Consider the following 17,623-nt stretch of genomic DNA (forward strand, 5'->3'; position numbering starts at 1 on the left):
AGGATCAGTGACGTCAGACGCAAAGGGCCGGGCCTGCTGCTGGAGCAAGAAGGACGACTCGAGTTCCGTTTGGAGGCATCTTTGAGCTCCTCGAGTAGGCATCATGAGCAAAGCTCACCCTCCCGAGTTGAAAAAGTAAGTATGTGTGAGGGCCGCGCCCAAATGGCAGCTTATTTGTGTGCCTCGGGTTCCTTAGATCCTTCGCCATTCCCGAGAGTGCGCCTGGCGTGCGTCTTTTGGTCCGTGGCCACCGAGATCCGGGCCGGTGTCCCGCGCTTCGGGGCCTAAGACCCGCTCAGACGTAGCATTTCGGCCCGGTGGGCAAGGTTACCAGAGGCAGCAAGGCGCCTCCGTCCGCCGAGTTGCATCCCAGGCCCGAGCTCCAGGCCCCGTCTTCCGCACGCTCTCGCTCGTTACTTGAAGATCTCGAATGCCACCCTTTGTTGAACATCTTGAGTAGCATCGTGTTCTACGTAAGGTGGCTGGAGAGTAATTCTATAAGGAACTAAGGAGATGATGGGTGGAATGGAAGTGTTTGATAGTATCTGAGGAATCAAAAGCCGTCTTAATCTTAGAGTGTGTTTGTAGCTGTTTCTTTGAGCTTTAACTTAGAAATTACATTCCTTTTTCTTGTTTTCTTGTTCTTAGGTTAAACTTGAGTGTCGTGTAATATCTTTCTCTGTAAACAGAGCTGTGTGAGAATATTCATTTTTTCTAATTAGAGAAGGCTAGGTTGTTTGGGGGGCGGGGGTGGGGTTTGAACCCAGTAAAGTCAACTCAAAGTAAGGTATTCCTACTTTAGATAAGGCCCATTTTAAAGTTTTGGCGTCCTCAAACACTCTTGGCTGAACTTAGCATGGTCCATGCTTCCTAAGTAACTTCTCTGTCTTGTTTATACTATGTAATGCCGGAATTCTGGGTGTAGTAGTTGGATAGCACAAAGGATGGAAAATTGGTCCAGGGATCAGTTTGTGAGGCAGCCAGCCATCTGGTCTGCCGTGTGTACAGTTCATTTATTATCAGCCCCATAAAGAAGTCAGACTTAAGGAGAAGTTCACATTTAATGATTTTACACTTAAATGCACATTTGTATTGAAGCCATCTTTTGTGCAAAAACTTGTGTGTATTTTAGTTGGATCTGTTATTTAAGATAATTATTAAATCATAAGCCTAACATTAAAAACAAATTATTGCCGTGAAAATGCTTATCCAAGTTATCCTTTTATTGGTGAGCTGGTAAAATCTTACGTGTCCTCTGACTTCATCAGGAACTGGTGAAATGGTAATTATTTTTTAACAGAGGACCATTCTCTGTTTGTAAGGTTTCCTTTTTGATTCTTAAGACATTATTTGACAATTTCAGAGGATGAAACTAGTTTTAATACCCTTCTCTTCTTATCTCTAGATTTCATGAATTGTGAAATCCTGGCAGGTCTGCCTCCAAAATGATTTTTAATTTTTTTCTTCCTTTACTTTCTCACAAATAACCATCTTTTACACTTTTATACCATCCTCCTGGTTTAGCATAACTCAGTGGTTCTTAACTGAGGGTATGGGAGTCTGGTTCTATCAGCATCTAGTAGGAAGAGGCCAGGGTTGCTGCTAAAACTTTCTACAATGCACTGGATATCATGCAACAACAGAATTATCGGGCCCCAGATTTCAGTATGCTGAGGTTGAGATACCCTGGCCTAACGAAATTCTTCATCCTGCTCTTAAAAGTCAATGCCAGAGTAGTCTTTTTTTTTTTTTCTTCCAGTTTTTTTGAAATACAATTGACATACAGCACTGTGTAAGTTTAAGGTGTATAGCATAATGATTTGACTTACACATGCCACAGTAGTCTTGCCATTGGCTGGTTCTGCTGCAATAACTTATTGCTGTATACATAACAAAGTCCAGATTTCTTGACCCAGCATTCAAGTTCCTCCATCAGAAATCCAGGCACCAAATATTACACACACTAACATTTGAGTGCTGTGTTCTCCAGCCAAACTGAACCATTTGATTTTGCTCAAACTTTTTCACTGCTGTGACTTTGGAAATTTTACTTAACCTTTCTGAGCCTCAGTTCCCCATCTATTAAATGCTGATACGTATTATTAATTTGTATGAATGTAATTTATAAAAGCCATCATAGGATTTTTTATTTGTAAAAACCTAGCTGGCACCTTCTGTCAGGCCCTTTCTCTTATTTATCTTTGAATTCTCCCATGATTTATATTAAAATTGAATGAAATTTCATATTTTTTAGCCTATAACGGGAAGAGGTAAAAACTGGTTTGACTACATGGCTTCATATTCTCATACTACCCTGCTAGGATGGAATTTTCTTGTTTAATTTAGATTATTTAAAACTTCAAAATATGCATTTATTTTGCTAAAGCGTAATTATGTGTTGTAGACTATCCTGAACACTTAAGATTGATGTTTAATATTAAATAAAACAACACTACGTATTGTCTCAAATATAAAATAAAATACCTATTGGATTGGGTATAGTTTGATTACCTTCTGGTTTCTTCACAACTTTGGTTTTGGAAATAACTAAAAATATAACCAAATCTTTGTTTTTCTGTTATGGTTGTAAAATCCTGTCATTGAAAGTTAGGTCAGTATTGAACAACAAGAATGGTTTGTAATTCACATCAGTATAAAGATGCAATTTAATGTACATTAATATATTATAAATCCATTCCATTTTTGTTTATCTTCCCCTTCCCAAATCACATTGCTCGGTTAGTATAAGTACTAACTGAGGTAGCCCATCACTCTCTCATCCTTTACCACAGTACAGTTTTTACTCTTTTAAATTTCATTATTCCTATTGTGTATATTTTAACAGATTATCTTGACTATACCTACTTTTGTGCTTACTTGTGCTTAAATTTTTTTAATTAGTTACATAATCTTTACCCCTTTTGCTTTTTCAGATTTATGGACAAGAAGTTATCGTGTAAGTCTTTTTGGTTTTTTATTTTCGGGGTTTTTTTTTAATATTAAATTCCTTTTTACATGTGCCTTGGTGGTATATAATGTTTGAAGGAGCAACATTATAAAAATTCAAAGCACACAGAACCTCTAATTCATATCCATTAATTAAGCAGGTTTATCAAAATTCTAACTAGACAGTCTTATTTACTTAATTTCTGATACTTAGGAAGTTTCACAATACTTCAGACTTTTCATTATTTCATATAAGCTGTCTCTCACTTTGATAAAATTAACAGTATTTTCTATTTTATATTTGAAAACTTAACATTTTTCCTTTAAACAAATGATAGACAAGGACTAAAATCTAACCTGTACAGTACTCGAAGTATATAGGGGTTAAGACCATGGCTTTAGGGGCAAGCAGCCTTCAGTTTGAATTCCAGCTGTACCCCACAGTAACTGTATAATCTTGAACCAGTTACTTAAAAATGCTATACTTCAGTTCCTTCATAAAAAGTCAGGATAATTCTACTTTATAGGATTCTTACAAGTTTAAATGTGGAAGTAAATGTAAAATGTTTAGCCCAGTGCTTGGCATATAGTAAAGATAGTAGATTATACATCTCAAATACCTGGGTTTTATCTCACCTAGTTGTTTTTTTATAATTTATTTGGTTGCTCTGGGTCTTTAGTTGCAGCAGGCGGGCTCCATAGTTGCGGCAGGCGAACTCTTAGTTATGGCATGCACGTGGAATCTGGTTTCCTGACCAGGGATCAAATCTGGGCCCCCTACGTTGGGAGCGCAGAGTCTTAACTGCTGCGCCACCAGGGAAATCCCTATCTCACTTAATTTTTAATGAATAGCTTAGTTGATAATTAATGGTTTTATTAAAATGTCTTTTTCCCTTTACACAGTGAAATTAAATGGTGGCAGACATGTCCAAGGAATATTGAGGGGATTTGATCCCTTTATGAATCTTGTGATAGATGAATGTGTGGAGATGGCAACTAGTGGGCAACAGAACAATATTGGAATGGTGGTAAGTAAAGACACAAGATTTCTCTTAAGAGATTTCATTTTTCTTTTGGAATAAGCATTAACGTCCCTTCTGTCAAACTCTTGGGTTAAACTGAAGTTAGGCAAATTTCAGGCAAGATTAGACATTCCATCTCCCTTTTAAACTTAATGACAGTTATTCAGCTGTCATAATATCCCAGTTACCAGTAGGTTAGATCCGAATCTAACGCAGAACCCACTGAGGTGTCCTTAGACTTGAAATGGCTGTTAGAAATCATTTTTGAGCTTTATTCTGTAATAGAGACCCATACTTGTTCCTTCATTAGAGCAGTAGTTCTCAATCTTAGTTGTATTTTAGAATCAAATTAGTCTGGGATGCAGCCTAGAGTTTTTTAAGGTTCCCCGGATGAAATGGTACAGATGAACTTATTTGCAAAGCAGAAATAGAGACAAAGATGTAGAGAACAAATTTATGGTTACGGGGGCCGGCAGGCGGGGGTGATTTGGGAGATTGGGATTGATATATATACCGCACTGTGTAAAATAGATAACTAATGAGAACCTACTCTACAGCACAGGGAGCTCAATACTCTGTAATGGCCTCTATGGGAAAAGAATCTAAAAAAGAGTTGGATATATGTATATGTATAATAGATTCACTTTGCTGTACAGCAGAAACTAACACAACATTGTAAACCAACTATACTCCAATAAAATTTTTTTTTAAGTTCCCCAGATGATTCTAATGTAAGGCAAAGATTAACCAGTGATTGAGAGCATTTACAATCAGTCATTGAGGAGTTTTTTTAAAAGCAAGCAAACAAAAATTATGCCTAGAGTCTACCTCAAAGCAATTGAAACTTTATCTCTAAGGGTGCTGCTCTCTTATTTGTTAAAAGATATTGTGTAATTTTAATGTGCAGTGAGGATTACTGCTTATCAAGCTTTAACATGCCATGAATTCCCAGAAAATCTTTTTAAAATGCAGGTCCTAATTCAATAGGTATGGGATGGAACCTGAGATTTTGCATTTCTAACAAGTGCCCGTTTGATGCAGATCTGCCAGGTCACAGATCACACTTTTGGGGTTTAATTTTATATATAATTAACCTAGATTTTCTGGTTTATCACACTCAAAAAGTAGTCAAGGTAAAAGTTGCAAGGGATACAATGATAGCCATTCACATGGAAGAAAATAGGAGGAAAACAGATGCTGACTTCTTAATCATAGGAGCAAACGTTTCTGCATTCAATAGGCCATAGTGGTATGACTACTGAAGAAGAGTTGTTGATGTTTGTCAACAAGACCCAGACTTTGAATTCCACTCTGCCCAACACAGGACAATATACCCAGTAAGTGTTCAGTCTGAGTTACCTGGGCAAGGTGAATCGAAACAGACAACTTAGCTTTAGCAAATCATTGAGCATGTAGACCTCTAAGAGGTGGTAAGAGTTCCTAATCATTAACCTTGATTTTGCCTCACTTTTTAAAGTTTGAGCAGTAAAAGGGTGTAATTTTTTAATCACCCTTTCCAAGGCTTGTGTTATTGCTTATTTCAAGTGTATTTCCATTACTGTATTTTGAAAAGCAAATCAGTAGTCAGGGTTAGAGAAACAACTTGGAATCTCTAGCTATGAGACTCCCCACCCATCCCCACACATTTCATGTAAACCTGCCTTCTTTCCAGGTACAGTCTCCTTGAGCTTCTGTTAAAAATGAATAAAAGTATGGGCAAATTATTAGCAGCAGTTTCTTATAAAAACAGTTTTAAAAATACCCCAAGATTTCCCCCTACCCATTCCTTTTACAGATAAGGAAATCTTCATTCTAATAGAGGGTAGATTAGGATTTTAGTTCATATCTCAACAAATTTGCTTAAAAAGGATTCAAGGAGGAATTGACATCTAAAGTTCTTAACTTGTTGGGGGGGCTTCCCTGGTGGCGCACTGGTTAAGAATCCACCTGCCAATGCAGGGGACACGGGTTCTGAGCCCTGGTCCGGGAAGATCCCACATGCCACAGGGCAGCTGGGCCCGTGAGCCACAACTACTGAGCCTGCGCGTCTGGAGCCTGTGCTCCGCAACAAGAGAGGCTGCGACAGTGAGAGGCTCGCACACCGTGATGAAGAGTGGCCCCTGCTCGCCTCAACTAGAGAAAGCCCTCGCACAGAAACGAAGACCCAACACAGCCAAAAATAAATAAATAAATAAAAATAAATTTAAAGTTCTTAACTTGGGAAGATAACTTTTTAGAGAATGTGTGGCACTTCGCGGAATTTTTATCAGAGAAGGAATTGAGCCTAGATCATGGATCTTTCTCGTAATGTTCTCCTTAAATTTTGATGGGCTTAATTTTCTTTACACGGAAATTGGTTAAAAGCAGTGTCCTCCCAAGTCGTTCAAATAATGAGCACCTACTTAACCGGGTTAGGCAGTCTGCTACTCCACCTCTGATGGGTGTTGTGTGACTAAAAATTAAACTCTTAGGTTAGTAGGTGCTAATTCTTCTGGCTGAGTTCACTTTGAAAATGAAATAATGATAATATATCAATTGTCTTTAATTTAAAAAACAGTCTAAAGAAAATGGAAGGATGGCTTTTCTAAGGAAAAGAGGGGAAACAAGTTACAGTTTTGTTTTTTCATAAGTTGTTTGGCTAAGGAGACAGTTACGTTGGCGTCATTATTCCCTTGTCCAATCAGTGACCCATTGAGGCCATTGAAATTACTTAACAGTATTAAATTAAGAAGAGTATTAAGAATGTGTGTATTCTGAAGGGGGTGGGGTAATTTGTTTGGGGGATCTGTCAGGTGGATAATTACATAACAATGGCTCGACTAGCCTCTTATCTTTTGAGACATCCCCAGAGTAGTCAGTAGCAGTCAACTCTGTCTTATTTCCTAAAGATTCTACTCCACTCCAAGGTTCCCCTAAGAATGTAGTAAAAATTGTCTTTTTTTTGATGCTACATATTTCAGGTGATCAGGCTTTGTGCTTCTGTAGCTCCATATTATGTTTGTATTCTTTATTAGGCAGTTGTGCCCTTGCAAGAGACTTTAAAAGCCTGAGCAACACTTTGCCAAAACTTAGTAGTGAAGCCCAACGAAGGAGCAATATGGAATTCGGGACCTGATGGTTCCAGTTTGATTTGGAGAATGGGGCCTCGAGCACAGTGGGAAAAGAGGTAGAGCACTGCACAACAGAGGTGTTCACGACAAACCTTAACTGTGTATTATATGAGAAGGCAAAGAAGTGTATGATACCATTTTAGAAAATGTTGATGAAAGTAGTGGTTTTGTTTTTTAATGATGGCAAAAGGGAAAAGCCCGCAGATCTGAAAATCTTAGTTACCTGAAATAACTTCTCTCCACCACCCTCCATGTCTAGGGAAAGTGTCAGAAAGGGACAAATTTAGGAGGGAGCTAGGAAAGAAGCCTACTTGTTTTTCATGCTTTTATCAATGAGATGTGATGTTCATCATCTGTTGCAAATAAGCCAGCAGTTTAAAACTCTTGAGGACTAGGTAATCATGTTTAGCTTGCTTCTTTTCCTAACTTGTAAGAAGAGTAAAGAGTCTGTAGTTTCCTTCAATCCCCATTGACATTTTCAGGGCCTTGTTCTCTTTAACGCAGCTCTTTAATTCTTTGCCACCTTCTCACCGTACATACTCATTGCTGTTTGTCTCTGCCAGGCTCCAAGACACTTTCCCACCTGTCATGTTCCTTTCCAGTCTGTCAGCTGCGGTAATCACATGGAGGCTCATTTGTTTACTTAACAGTCCTTACTGAATCTTTTGTGTGTCTGCCACAGCTTAGGCACTGGGGATGGTGCACCAAGCAAACTCCCTGCCTCATAGAAATGACACTGGAGTGAGAAAGATAGTAAATAATAGTGTATGTAATAAATAAAGCAAGTAGAATGAGAGGAGAAAAGAACAGGTTACAGCTATTTTTACACCACCTGCCTACAAGCGTAGCTCCACTTTGATCTTACTCAGAATGCCTCCATTTCTAATAATCGTTCCACATCCCTCATCCCACTCCTGTCCTTTTCACCTATCCAGCTCTACTTGAACTGATCTGTGATTGCATTACCTACAGTCCTCCAGGGGCTCCTTATTTTCATAGTCCCCTTCCAGTTTGATTTATTTTTCTATCCCTCTTTACCAGCCATTACCAGCCATTTCACCTATGCTGTCATGAGTATCCTGGCTTATCTCTTATAGAATGGCTACTATATCAGGCACTGTGCCCCTGGGGCTTTTTCTTTATAACTTTCCTTCCTGCCTCTAAGTCTCCCCCACCCCCATTGTCTTACATACGCTTTTGCCAAAACAGTGGTCATTCCCCCAGCTCTGAAACTGTCACTGGTTCATTGTTGGTTTCATGATGCTTTCCAAACACTTTTAAGATTGGTGTTTGAGGCCTTCTAAGATTAGGTGCGAACTGTCTTTGTTTACCACTTCCTTTCATAACCATTTACTTTATTCAGATTAGATTTTTCCTTATCCCCTTAACACTTTTTCATCTCAGTTCTGTCTAGAATTTCCTATCTTCCTGTCAAAATTGTACCCAATTTTCAAGACCCAGCTAAAATGTCATCTTCAGAAATCCTACTTTTTCCAACTTCCATCCTGGTTTGTTCCCTCAGTGATCTTAAACCCCTAAACTGACTGATGTATTCTACTGTACCTATTTTTCCCACTAACTTATGGATCCCTTAGGGGCAGGGATGGGCATGTTCATTTGAGTCCTGCAGTTTAAGTGAAATGGGTCATTGGAGACTGGTCTCAAAAAGGTACTTGTTAGCCTTCGATCTAGATGTGCATCTCATTATGAAGGGCTTAGTGGCTTCATGTTATTATTAAAAAACTGGAATTATTTTGCGTTCCTGTGACCAGGAAAAAAGCCTCACAAACTGACATTTAATAACTGAAAAACCATTCATGATTTGATGAAATCAAATCATTTTAATCATCATTGATACGTCTGTTAAATGAATGGTGTTCTTTTCAAATTCTTTTTCTCTTTCTTAGGTAATACGAGGAAATAGTATCATCATGTTAGAAGCTTTGGAACGAGTATGAACAGTGGCTGTCTTCACCAGAGAAATCAACTGCTTCCACATGTCCCCTCTCCACATTTTACTACGATGAAAATTGGGTCGTGTACATTTTCTTACTGAACTTTTTTGTTAAATAAACTTCTGTAATAGTCAAAAATGCTTTCTCAGCTGTTCTGAACATAGATTTGCTCTTATTCTGATTTTTTTCTATCATGACATGTTCCTGGTTGTGACTGATTTGTTCACGGGTGTTGTTTTTTGTTTTTTCTGTATTTTGGGGGGGTTTTTTGGCCATGCTAGGTCTTTGTAGTTGCACGCGGGCTTTCTCTAGTTGCATTGAGCAGGGGCTACTCTTCGTTGCAGTGCACGGGCTTCTCATTATGTTGGCTTCTCTCGTTGCAGAGCACAGGCTCTAGATGCTTGGGCTTCAGTAGTTGTGGCACACGGGCCTAGCTCTACGGCATGTGAGATCTTCCCGGACCAGGGATCGAACCCGTGTCCCCTGCATTAGCAGGCGGATGCTCATCCACTGGAAGTCCCTGAGGTTTTTAATGCATTAAAATACAAGAATCTTATTAAATATGAAACATTGGCATGAATGCCCATTTTCTGTATCTTTTACCACTGAACAGAGAGAAAGAAGCTGCAAGCCTGAGTGGGTTTCGTCTGAAACATTAACTGTAATTTTCAAAGTTCTTGCCATAACTTTGACGGACTCTTTTTCACATACGTTCACATACCAAGTACGGTTTTGCTCAAACAACACAGGTTTGAACTGTACAGGCCCACTTCTATACAGATTTTTTCCAAAATAATTTTGGATTATTAGTAAATAATTTACTAATACTACAGTGCTACACCATCCACGGTGGTTTGAATCCACGGATTCTGAACTGGATGGAGGAACCATATGTGCAGAGGGCTGACTGTAAGTTACATGCAGATTTTTGGCTGCTCGGGGGTCGGCGTCCCTACCCCCCACATTGTTGAAGGGTCAACCATATAGTACAACAGAAGTAAAACACAGGAAGTCATGATATCATGGTTTTATTTTGAACATAACGTGGGAAATTTTTTTGAAAACGAGTAGAAATACAATTCCAGAGAAAAACATTCCAGTGCATTGTGGTTCTTCTTTGTGGAGTAGAAGATAGTGATAAACACTGCCCATGATATATTCACCTAGTTCATAAATTTTATGGTTCACAAACAAATGAGATATTTTACAGATGGTTGTATCATAAACCTAACTTTAAGAAACCTATCAAGCAAATGCTTAAGCTTTTTTTTGTGATCTGATAAAAAGCCTACAAATCATGAATCGCTTTAAAGCTGGAGAGGGGTGTACACACTGAGCGTGTGAGGTACTTGTAAAGTATAATAAAATGGGTGGCTTATGTGTATGTAAAGTGGTATTTCCTATTTATAGGAAATGTTTACAGCAAAAGAATAGCGAGAGGGATCAAACTAACGAAGGCCAATACATTTTTATTTTTCCATTCTCTTTTTAATTCTTCACCAATGTCGACAAGCTTGTGATTTTTGCAGCCACGTAGAGCTGAATTGTTGAACTGGTTCTCTAAGTGTGGTTCCTAGACCAGTAGCGTCACCTAGGAACATAACAGAAATGCAGTCTTTCATATGCCACTCCAAACCTACTGAAACAAATTCTGGGGCTGAGGCCCAGCAATGGTTTAACAAGCCTTCCAGTTGATTATAATGCACACTCAAGTTGGAGAACCACTGGAGCAGAACTTGGCCTTCATTCAGCCCTTGCATAATTTTTACCAGTCTCTTCTGTAAAAAGATGATTTGAGCGGCCTCCTGGAATAATGGGCCCTGATAGGATTTTTCTTCCAATTAAAAGTTTTTTTAATACTGTAATTGCATTAATACTAATATGCTTGACATATGGATAAGCTGTTTTGCTCTTTGAGGAAACAACTTCAGATGCCTTGTTGGAAAACAGAGTTGGGTTTGCTATAACAGCAACCTTTTAAATTGGTGTTCTAAGTAAAAATATATCCTATCGCAAAACAAGTCTAAAAGTGATAGAAATTAAATTACCTCATTAGTAGTCACCCACTTTTAGCATATACATAATAGTATTACACTCTCTACATAACTGTCTTCATTAAAACCACAAAAGGAAAAAATGTCTCAACATACTTGTTAAGAATAAAAATAGTAAAAAGCTGACCCTTTGACAAACTATAAATTTAATTCCTGCCTCTACATCAAATATATCTTGGCAGTTTTATCAGCATATTATTCACAATTGTAATAGAGAAGAAATTGTTTTAAGAATCAATGTTCTCTTTTTTGCTATAATCTGGAGGACTTTTTTTTTTTAAACAATGCATGTTAACTTGGTTGCAGTTACTTTTACAATTCACAAGCTTTTACTTGCCCTGTCCTCCCAGTGACTATAAGGACAGTCACTCATGATCTTCGTACAGATGGAGAACTGGTTCTCAAGTTTGACTACATATTAGAATCATTTAGGAAGCACTCCTACAGGTGATTCCAATGTACAGCTGAGGCTCAGAACCAGGGCCTCAAAAGATTTCAGCAACCAATTTCTCAACCAAAAGGCTACAGTACCTTTAGAAGCATTTAACAGTTTGAACATTACACTGGATCTGATCAAGCAAGATGTCTTGCTGAATATCCTACTCTAGTGCCAACTGCTCTGGACTGATCTAAGTTGCCTCTGCTGTGAGACTGTCAATGCATCTTACTATCAAGATTACTAGAGTTCTCACTGAGAGAAATCATTCTTTGCAACATGGACCCGCTTTGATAATGGATTGGGTTTCTTGGGACTTTTAAGGCACTAAAAACCCTTGGGAAACATCATAAACCGCCACCATCAGTGAATCTCAACCCAGGATGCACATTAGGAACTTTCCAAAGCTGCAAAAACCTGAGGTCCTATCCTCAACTAAATCAAAATCTCTGTTGTGGAGCTCTATCACTATTTTTAAAAGCTCCTCAGGTGAGGGTTTGATAATAGAAGGCCAATTTCTTAAATCAATAGCCTGTACTTTTCATTTTACTTTAGATTTTGGTATGACATCTTAAATGTATACTAAACTAAGACTTCTGAATTTCACCCCTAATGAAATAGAGACGGAAGCAATGAAAGGAACATTCTGAAAGTCAAGGCTTCAAGCATGGGCATATGTACGTTGAAAAATAAAAATTTCTAAAGCCAGGCATAAGATACCAGCTCCCATAGTAGTTGTATCTGACTGAAGATCACATCCAGCTGCGAAGCACAAATGAACTAGTCCCGAACTAAAAGATAAATCTTCCTCAAGTGCTCAGCTTAAAATGCTTTAAGGTTTGGTTCAAAATCCAGGGCCCCACCCCAGACCTATTAAATCAGAATCTCCACAGGAGCTAGAGAATCTGTATGTTTAACAAACTCCAGATGATTCTTATGATCAGAGAATTTTGGGAAACACTGCTGATGGATATTAAAGAAAGAATAAATTTTGGAGATGCAATAGTTATGCCTTCATGCTTAATTAGAACCTTGTATATCTCGTGATTCACTGGGATTACTTTTGTTAAACAATGATAACAGCAAAATATCTGATTCAAAATCATCTCTGCTCAGACTGTGTTCTTTTTTGCCAGTGCTAATTCCATTTGGAACCAGGAGGGGGAAAAAAGAAATAGTGGTTATTTCATAGTTCAGTTTTAAGTTTCTCATATAAGTCCTCTTGGTCAATCATGTGTGTGTGCCCATTCCAGCGGTGATAGGCGAGGAGAGCAGCATTGTAGCCTGCAACAGCACTCATTTCCATGGCACTTGCTGCAACCTCCATGCCGTTGAGGTAATAAAGTCGATCGTGAAGTATGATGGAAGGGCATTTCTCCGGAGGCGTATAATGAGGGTATGCAAGCCATGACCGCTTCACAGCATAATCATAGGACACAAAGAGCTTTAAAATTTGTTCTTTAGTAAGAGGTCCTGCGGAAAAGATCTTCCAAACGTGTGCCCTATCCACTTTTGGCTGAGGATTATTATTTTCTTCTACAGAGGACACAAACCCAATGCTGTTAATGAACAAATCTGGATTATCAGTGGTTAAGATTGTAGTGAGATCAAACTCATCTAAGGCTCTAGAGGTAAAGACAGTTGAATTCAACTGCCCCTTAATTAAAGTTGTCACTAAAGGTTCGTAGTATTGATGGAATTCCTCAACTGGAGGATCAAAGTTGAGAAAAGTTATATTGGACATTTTTCGATTCAATGGAGTGGCCACCAGGACGATGTCATAGAAGTCTGAATGGGTCTCAGATCCGGTTTGGTAGACCGCTTCATACACCTTTGTGGGATTTCCTAGAGGAAATAAGGAAGCATACATTTTTTTAATGTTTCTAACATACTATATTTTATACCTTCTAAAAATAATTCTATACCTTCTTAATAGTTTCTCTACAATTCTAAGGAATTAAACAAGTTTTATCCCTTAAGATAATTATCCCTTGCATTTATATTACCATGAGGCCAATTTCCTACTTGGAATGGAAATAAAATCTTGTCAATAAGTACAAAATATGAAATTTTTACTTTTGAGGATGAAATTGTTTTTTAAATCCAAAGAGTCATGCTGCTGTACTTGAGCACATCTGTGAATATTTCTACATGACATACAACACCCCCAATTTAAAATTCCATCATTTGGGACTTCCCTGGCCATCCAGTGCAGGGGGTGCAGGTTCAATCCCTGGTCGGGAAACTAAAATTCCATCATTTGGAACTGAGTGAGAGATGGAGAAAGAGGTTTTTCTCCCTGAGCAATTACTTTCTGCAGGGAAAATTTGGAACAATAAAATAGAAGTTCAAGTTTACCTGTCTGCTTGGTCCTTGTTTTCTCCTCTATGGACATTACTGAGCCAGATATAAGATTGCTTTTGGAAGCCTGAAGGAGCCGTGAGCAAACAAGTTTATTGCCACCTTTTACTGCCCAAAGGCCAGGATCAGTACAGGACATTGACACTGCCCCTGTCAATGGTAAGAAGAAAATGTGTTTTAATTCTAACTCTGTAAGTGGCCCTCTAACCACTCTCCCTTCCCAATTAGCTGAGCCCTGCTCCAAATGTCTTTAGACATTGCCAAATGGCTCTGGGAGCAAAATCTCCCCCAGATGAGAAGCATTCAACTAATAAAAGCTGAAGACTCTGTTCCCATAGAAATGCACATTTACATATACACAATTTTGCCAACATTTTAATTGTGTCTGAGGTTTCACAAAGAAAGTCTTCTCCAAATCATGTCCTAAAGTAAGGAGCCACCATAGCATCAGGTAAACCACTCTGTAAACTAATGTCCATAACTATTCCAAGCCCTGACTTACCTACAAAGCCATTGATGTTCATGGTTTGGCCATAATTGATCCTCATGACAGGAGTAATAATTTCATCGAGGAACTTCTCAGAAAAGCCTGCTTTCTGCAAGGTTTCAAGAAGTGATCGGTTAAATAATCCAAGGTAGTCGTCCCCTCCTAGGGAATGCAGTAACTTTTCTACGCTACTGAAGGCATAGTCGTGAGATTGGTAGCGGTAGATCCTTTTGAACAGAAAAGAAGTAGCCATTAAACACCAAACACGATGGGGGAAGGGTACACATAAAGAAGGAAAAAAGCATTCTAAGACTCAAAGTGACTTTCATGTGTCCTTCTGATGAGTCCCTACCTATCCTGTGAGATGCACCTCAGTCACCATCTGCCCCAGGTATCCCAGAGGTTCTTGGCCTCTCTCTCCCTCCGCCTCCTCTGGGGGAAGTCCACTGTCCCTTATATACACTCTTCTGCATTAATATGGTCACTGGGAGCACCTTTCAAGAAGCAGATATGTCTTATTCATCTTATCTCGAGCACACATAGACATGCCTAAAGTTAAACTTTACCTTTCCATTAGACTTGATCCTCTCTCCTCCCACAACCAAAAATAACGAGTTACTCCCAACATCCTACATGTCATTCTCAGTTCATTTAGTTTCAAATTTAAACATTTCACTTCTCTCTGCTTCTCCCACCTAAGAAGGAAACCTTATCAATCTTTCTAACATCTCTCCTGTTACTTCATTCTCATCTCCCTGATCTTAAGTGAGGATTTATAGTCAAACTACTAAAATGAATAACTGATCTACCCGCCTCTAGTTTCTCTTCTTTGAAACATTTATGAATCTCCCAGATGTACTAAAATACCCTTATTTTGTCATCCATCCACTTAATCAAAAAACATCTTGCGTATTACTGTTACTTACTAAAGTTCTGACATTTAAAAAAAAATCATGGATTTTTAGAGCCAAACTCATCAAGTCTAACTCCTTTGCTCAATTGCAGATAAAGAAACAAAGCAGAAGTTAAAGAACTTGTCTAAAAGTCACATGGCAAGTAGAAGGCTCAAGAACCACTATCCCCCTCTGCCTTCAGACACACACACACACACACACACACACGAACACACACACACACACACACAATCTTCCACTTGAATACAGCTGACCCATTCATTCACTGCTCTCCAAATATGCTCTTGATATTGCTCCCAAACACTGCACTACCTCTTCCCTCCATCTGGAATACACTTCCCATCCCTAACCATAGAACAACTAGCTACACTTTCCTTCAGAGCCTGAATCCCAAACCCTTTGCAAAGTCTTACCCAACTTCCCAGTCCACAGTGATGTCATCACCTCCAAAAGTCCCATAAAACTTAGCACTCACGCTCAGCACTTAAGATACTACTTCGAATTATTTAATTTTTAGAAACTATCACCTGACATTCTTTGCACTTTAGAGACTTGAAAAAATGTTCACATAAATTAGTTCATGCAATAATTCAATACATATTTTTTCAGGTTGCAAGTGATACAAAAATGAGGAAGACATGGTTTCTTTCTCTCAAGGAACTTACACAGTTAGGAACAGGTACTCTGGCATGTGCACAGATAAGTGTATGAAGCAAAGGAAGAAATAAGTGCCAAGGAAAGATCTCTACCAGTGATCAGAGAAGAGTTTTTACATCAAATTTCTCCTCTCAAAATAATCTATAATTTTTTTAAAGAGCAGAGATAATGTCATATCCATTTCAACATTACCTACTGTCTAACAATGTAGTATACAAAATGTTGAATATATTTTTGTGGAAAAATTCTCAGTGACAAAACTGAGAAATTAAGATAATTCCTTCCAGCCCATACTGTTTGGCTTGTAGTCCCTAGGAAGTTGGAAAAAGTAAGATGAAAACACTGAGTTCTTCAGAAAAATAATACACTGAATACCTCATAAAATGAAGAGCAATCTTTTGCTAATGGTCAGCATGACAAATAGTAGCCAATTAAATAACTTAAATATGATGTTATAAAAAAATTATTCCCTGCCTCCTCCCACCTGAGCCGCAACCCCACTCAAACAAGCCTCCTAAGTAAAGCCCTCATAGAGGGTGACATGAGACAATATATACCGTATAAACACTGAGCACTGTAACTGCTTTACAATACTAGTTGCATTACAGCGGTCCCCAACCTTTTCGGCACCAGGGACCAGTGCCATGGAAGACAATTTTTCCACGGACAGGGCAGGGGGGATGGTTCAGGTGGTAATGCGAGCAATGGGGAGCGGCAGATGAAGCTTCGCTCGTTTGCCCAGCCCACCCCCCCGCCACCCCCCCACACCCCCATCCCCGCTCACCTCCTGCTGTGCGGCCCGGTTCCGAGGCCCAGGGGTTGGAGACCCCTGCATTAGAATGCCTATTTACAGGCTTCCCTGGTGGTGCAGTGGTTAAGAATCCGCCTGCCAATGCAGGGGACACGGGTTCCAGCCGTGGTCCAGGAAGATCCCACATGCCGCAGAGCAGCTATGCCTGTGCACCATAACTACTGAGCCTGCGTTCTAGAGCCCGCGAGCCACAACTACTGAAGCTTGCGCACCTAGAGCCTGTGCTCCGCAACAAGAGAAGCCACCGCAATGAGAAGCCTGCGCACAACAACGAAGAGTAGCCCCCACTCGCCCCAACTAGAGAAAAGCCCGCATACAGCAACGAAGACCCAACACGGCCAAAAATAAATAATATATGAAATAAATAAATTTAAGAAAAAAAGAATGCCTATTTACTAAAAAGTGAGACATAACTAGTAGTATCTGCTAATCAGATTGCTTACACAAACTTCTTTTTTTTAAGCTACACTTGTATAACCCCTACCCATTTATTCACTCATTCATTCATTTAATCATGCAACAAATATTTATGGAGCATCAACTTTGAGTCAGACACTGTTCTACATGCTAAGGATGCAGAAGTCAGTACAACACAGAAAAAAGTCCCTGCTCTAATGGAGCTTTTGTTCTAGATGGGGAAATGGGCAATAAAATAAATAAAGAAATGTAAGCAAATTATATGACAGTTTAGAGGATGATAATTATCAAGGAGAAAAGTAAATCAAAAGTAAGATTGGAGGGCTCCCCTGGTGGCACAGTGGTTAAGAATCCACCTGCCAATGCATGGGACACAGGTTCGAGCACTGGTCTGGGGAGATCCAAATGCTAAGGAGCAACTAAGCCTGTGCACCACAACGACTGACACCCGCG

The 17,623-nt window shown here is 39.1% G+C and overlaps 2 protein-coding genes across 4 annotated transcripts in view; one reads left to right on the forward strand and one right to left on the reverse strand.

Moving 5' to 3' along the window:
* On the forward strand, positions 1 to 10,880 carry SNRPG (small nuclear ribonucleoprotein polypeptide G). 3 transcript variants are annotated; one of them, XR_009338288.2, is made up of 5 exons: positions 7 to 135; positions 2,934 to 2,956; positions 3,850 to 3,974; positions 5,209 to 5,305; positions 8,986 to 9,071. XR_009338288.2 is itself a non-coding variant. In XM_059079849.2 (4 exons), the coding sequence occupies exons 1-4, from the start codon at positions 104 to 106 to the stop codon at positions 9,034 to 9,036; spliced, it is 231 nt and encodes a 76-aa protein (XP_058935832.1). In that variant the 5' UTR covers positions 1 to 103; the 3' UTR covers positions 9,037 to 10,880. The 3 variants fall into 3 exon arrangements, 2 of the variants coding, with proteins under 2 accessions (XP_058935832.1, XP_066863543.1); XM_059079849.2 differs by lacking the exon at positions 5,209 to 5,305 and having other exon boundaries at positions 1 to 135; positions 8,986 to 10,880; XM_067007442.1 differs by lacking the exons at positions 5,209 to 5,305; positions 8,986 to 9,071 and adding an exon at positions 6,983 to 8,866.
* Positions 10,046 to 17,623, reverse strand: part of PCYOX1 (prenylcysteine oxidase 1) — a 23,552-nt gene continuing 15,974 nt past the window's right edge. Inside the window, exons 4-6 of the mRNA XM_059079814.2 lie at positions 14,387 to 14,598; positions 13,882 to 14,034; positions 10,046 to 13,368 (exon numbers count right to left, since the gene is read on the reverse strand). Of these exons, the coding sequence (XP_058935797.1) occupies positions 12,710 to 13,368; positions 13,882 to 14,034; positions 14,387 to 14,598 (1,024 nt within the window). The 3' untranslated portion in view covers positions 10,046 to 12,709. The remainder of the gene's footprint in view (positions 13,369 to 13,881; positions 14,035 to 14,386; positions 14,599 to 17,623) is intronic.

Source organism: Kogia breviceps, chromosome 11 (assembly GCF_026419965.1).
Source record: "Kogia breviceps isolate mKogBre1 chromosome 11, mKogBre1 haplotype 1, whole genome shotgun sequence".
NCBI classification, from domain to species: Eukaryota; Metazoa; Chordata; class Mammalia; order Artiodactyla; family Physeteridae; genus Kogia; species Kogia breviceps.

Bases quoted from the DNA above. Each gene is read 5' to 3' on its own strand.
- SNRPG (XM_059079849.2), top strand. From the start codon at position 104: ATGAGCAAAGCTCACCCTCCCGAGTTGAAAAA. The intron at 136-2,933 runs GTAAGTATGTGT...TTGCTTTTTCAG, and splicing joins CACCCTCCCGAGTTGAAAAA to ATTTATGGACAAGAAGTTAT. The intron at 3,975-8,985 runs GTAAGTAAAGAC...TCTCTTTCTTAG, and splicing joins AGAACAATATTGGAATGGTG to GTAATACGAGGAAATAGTAT.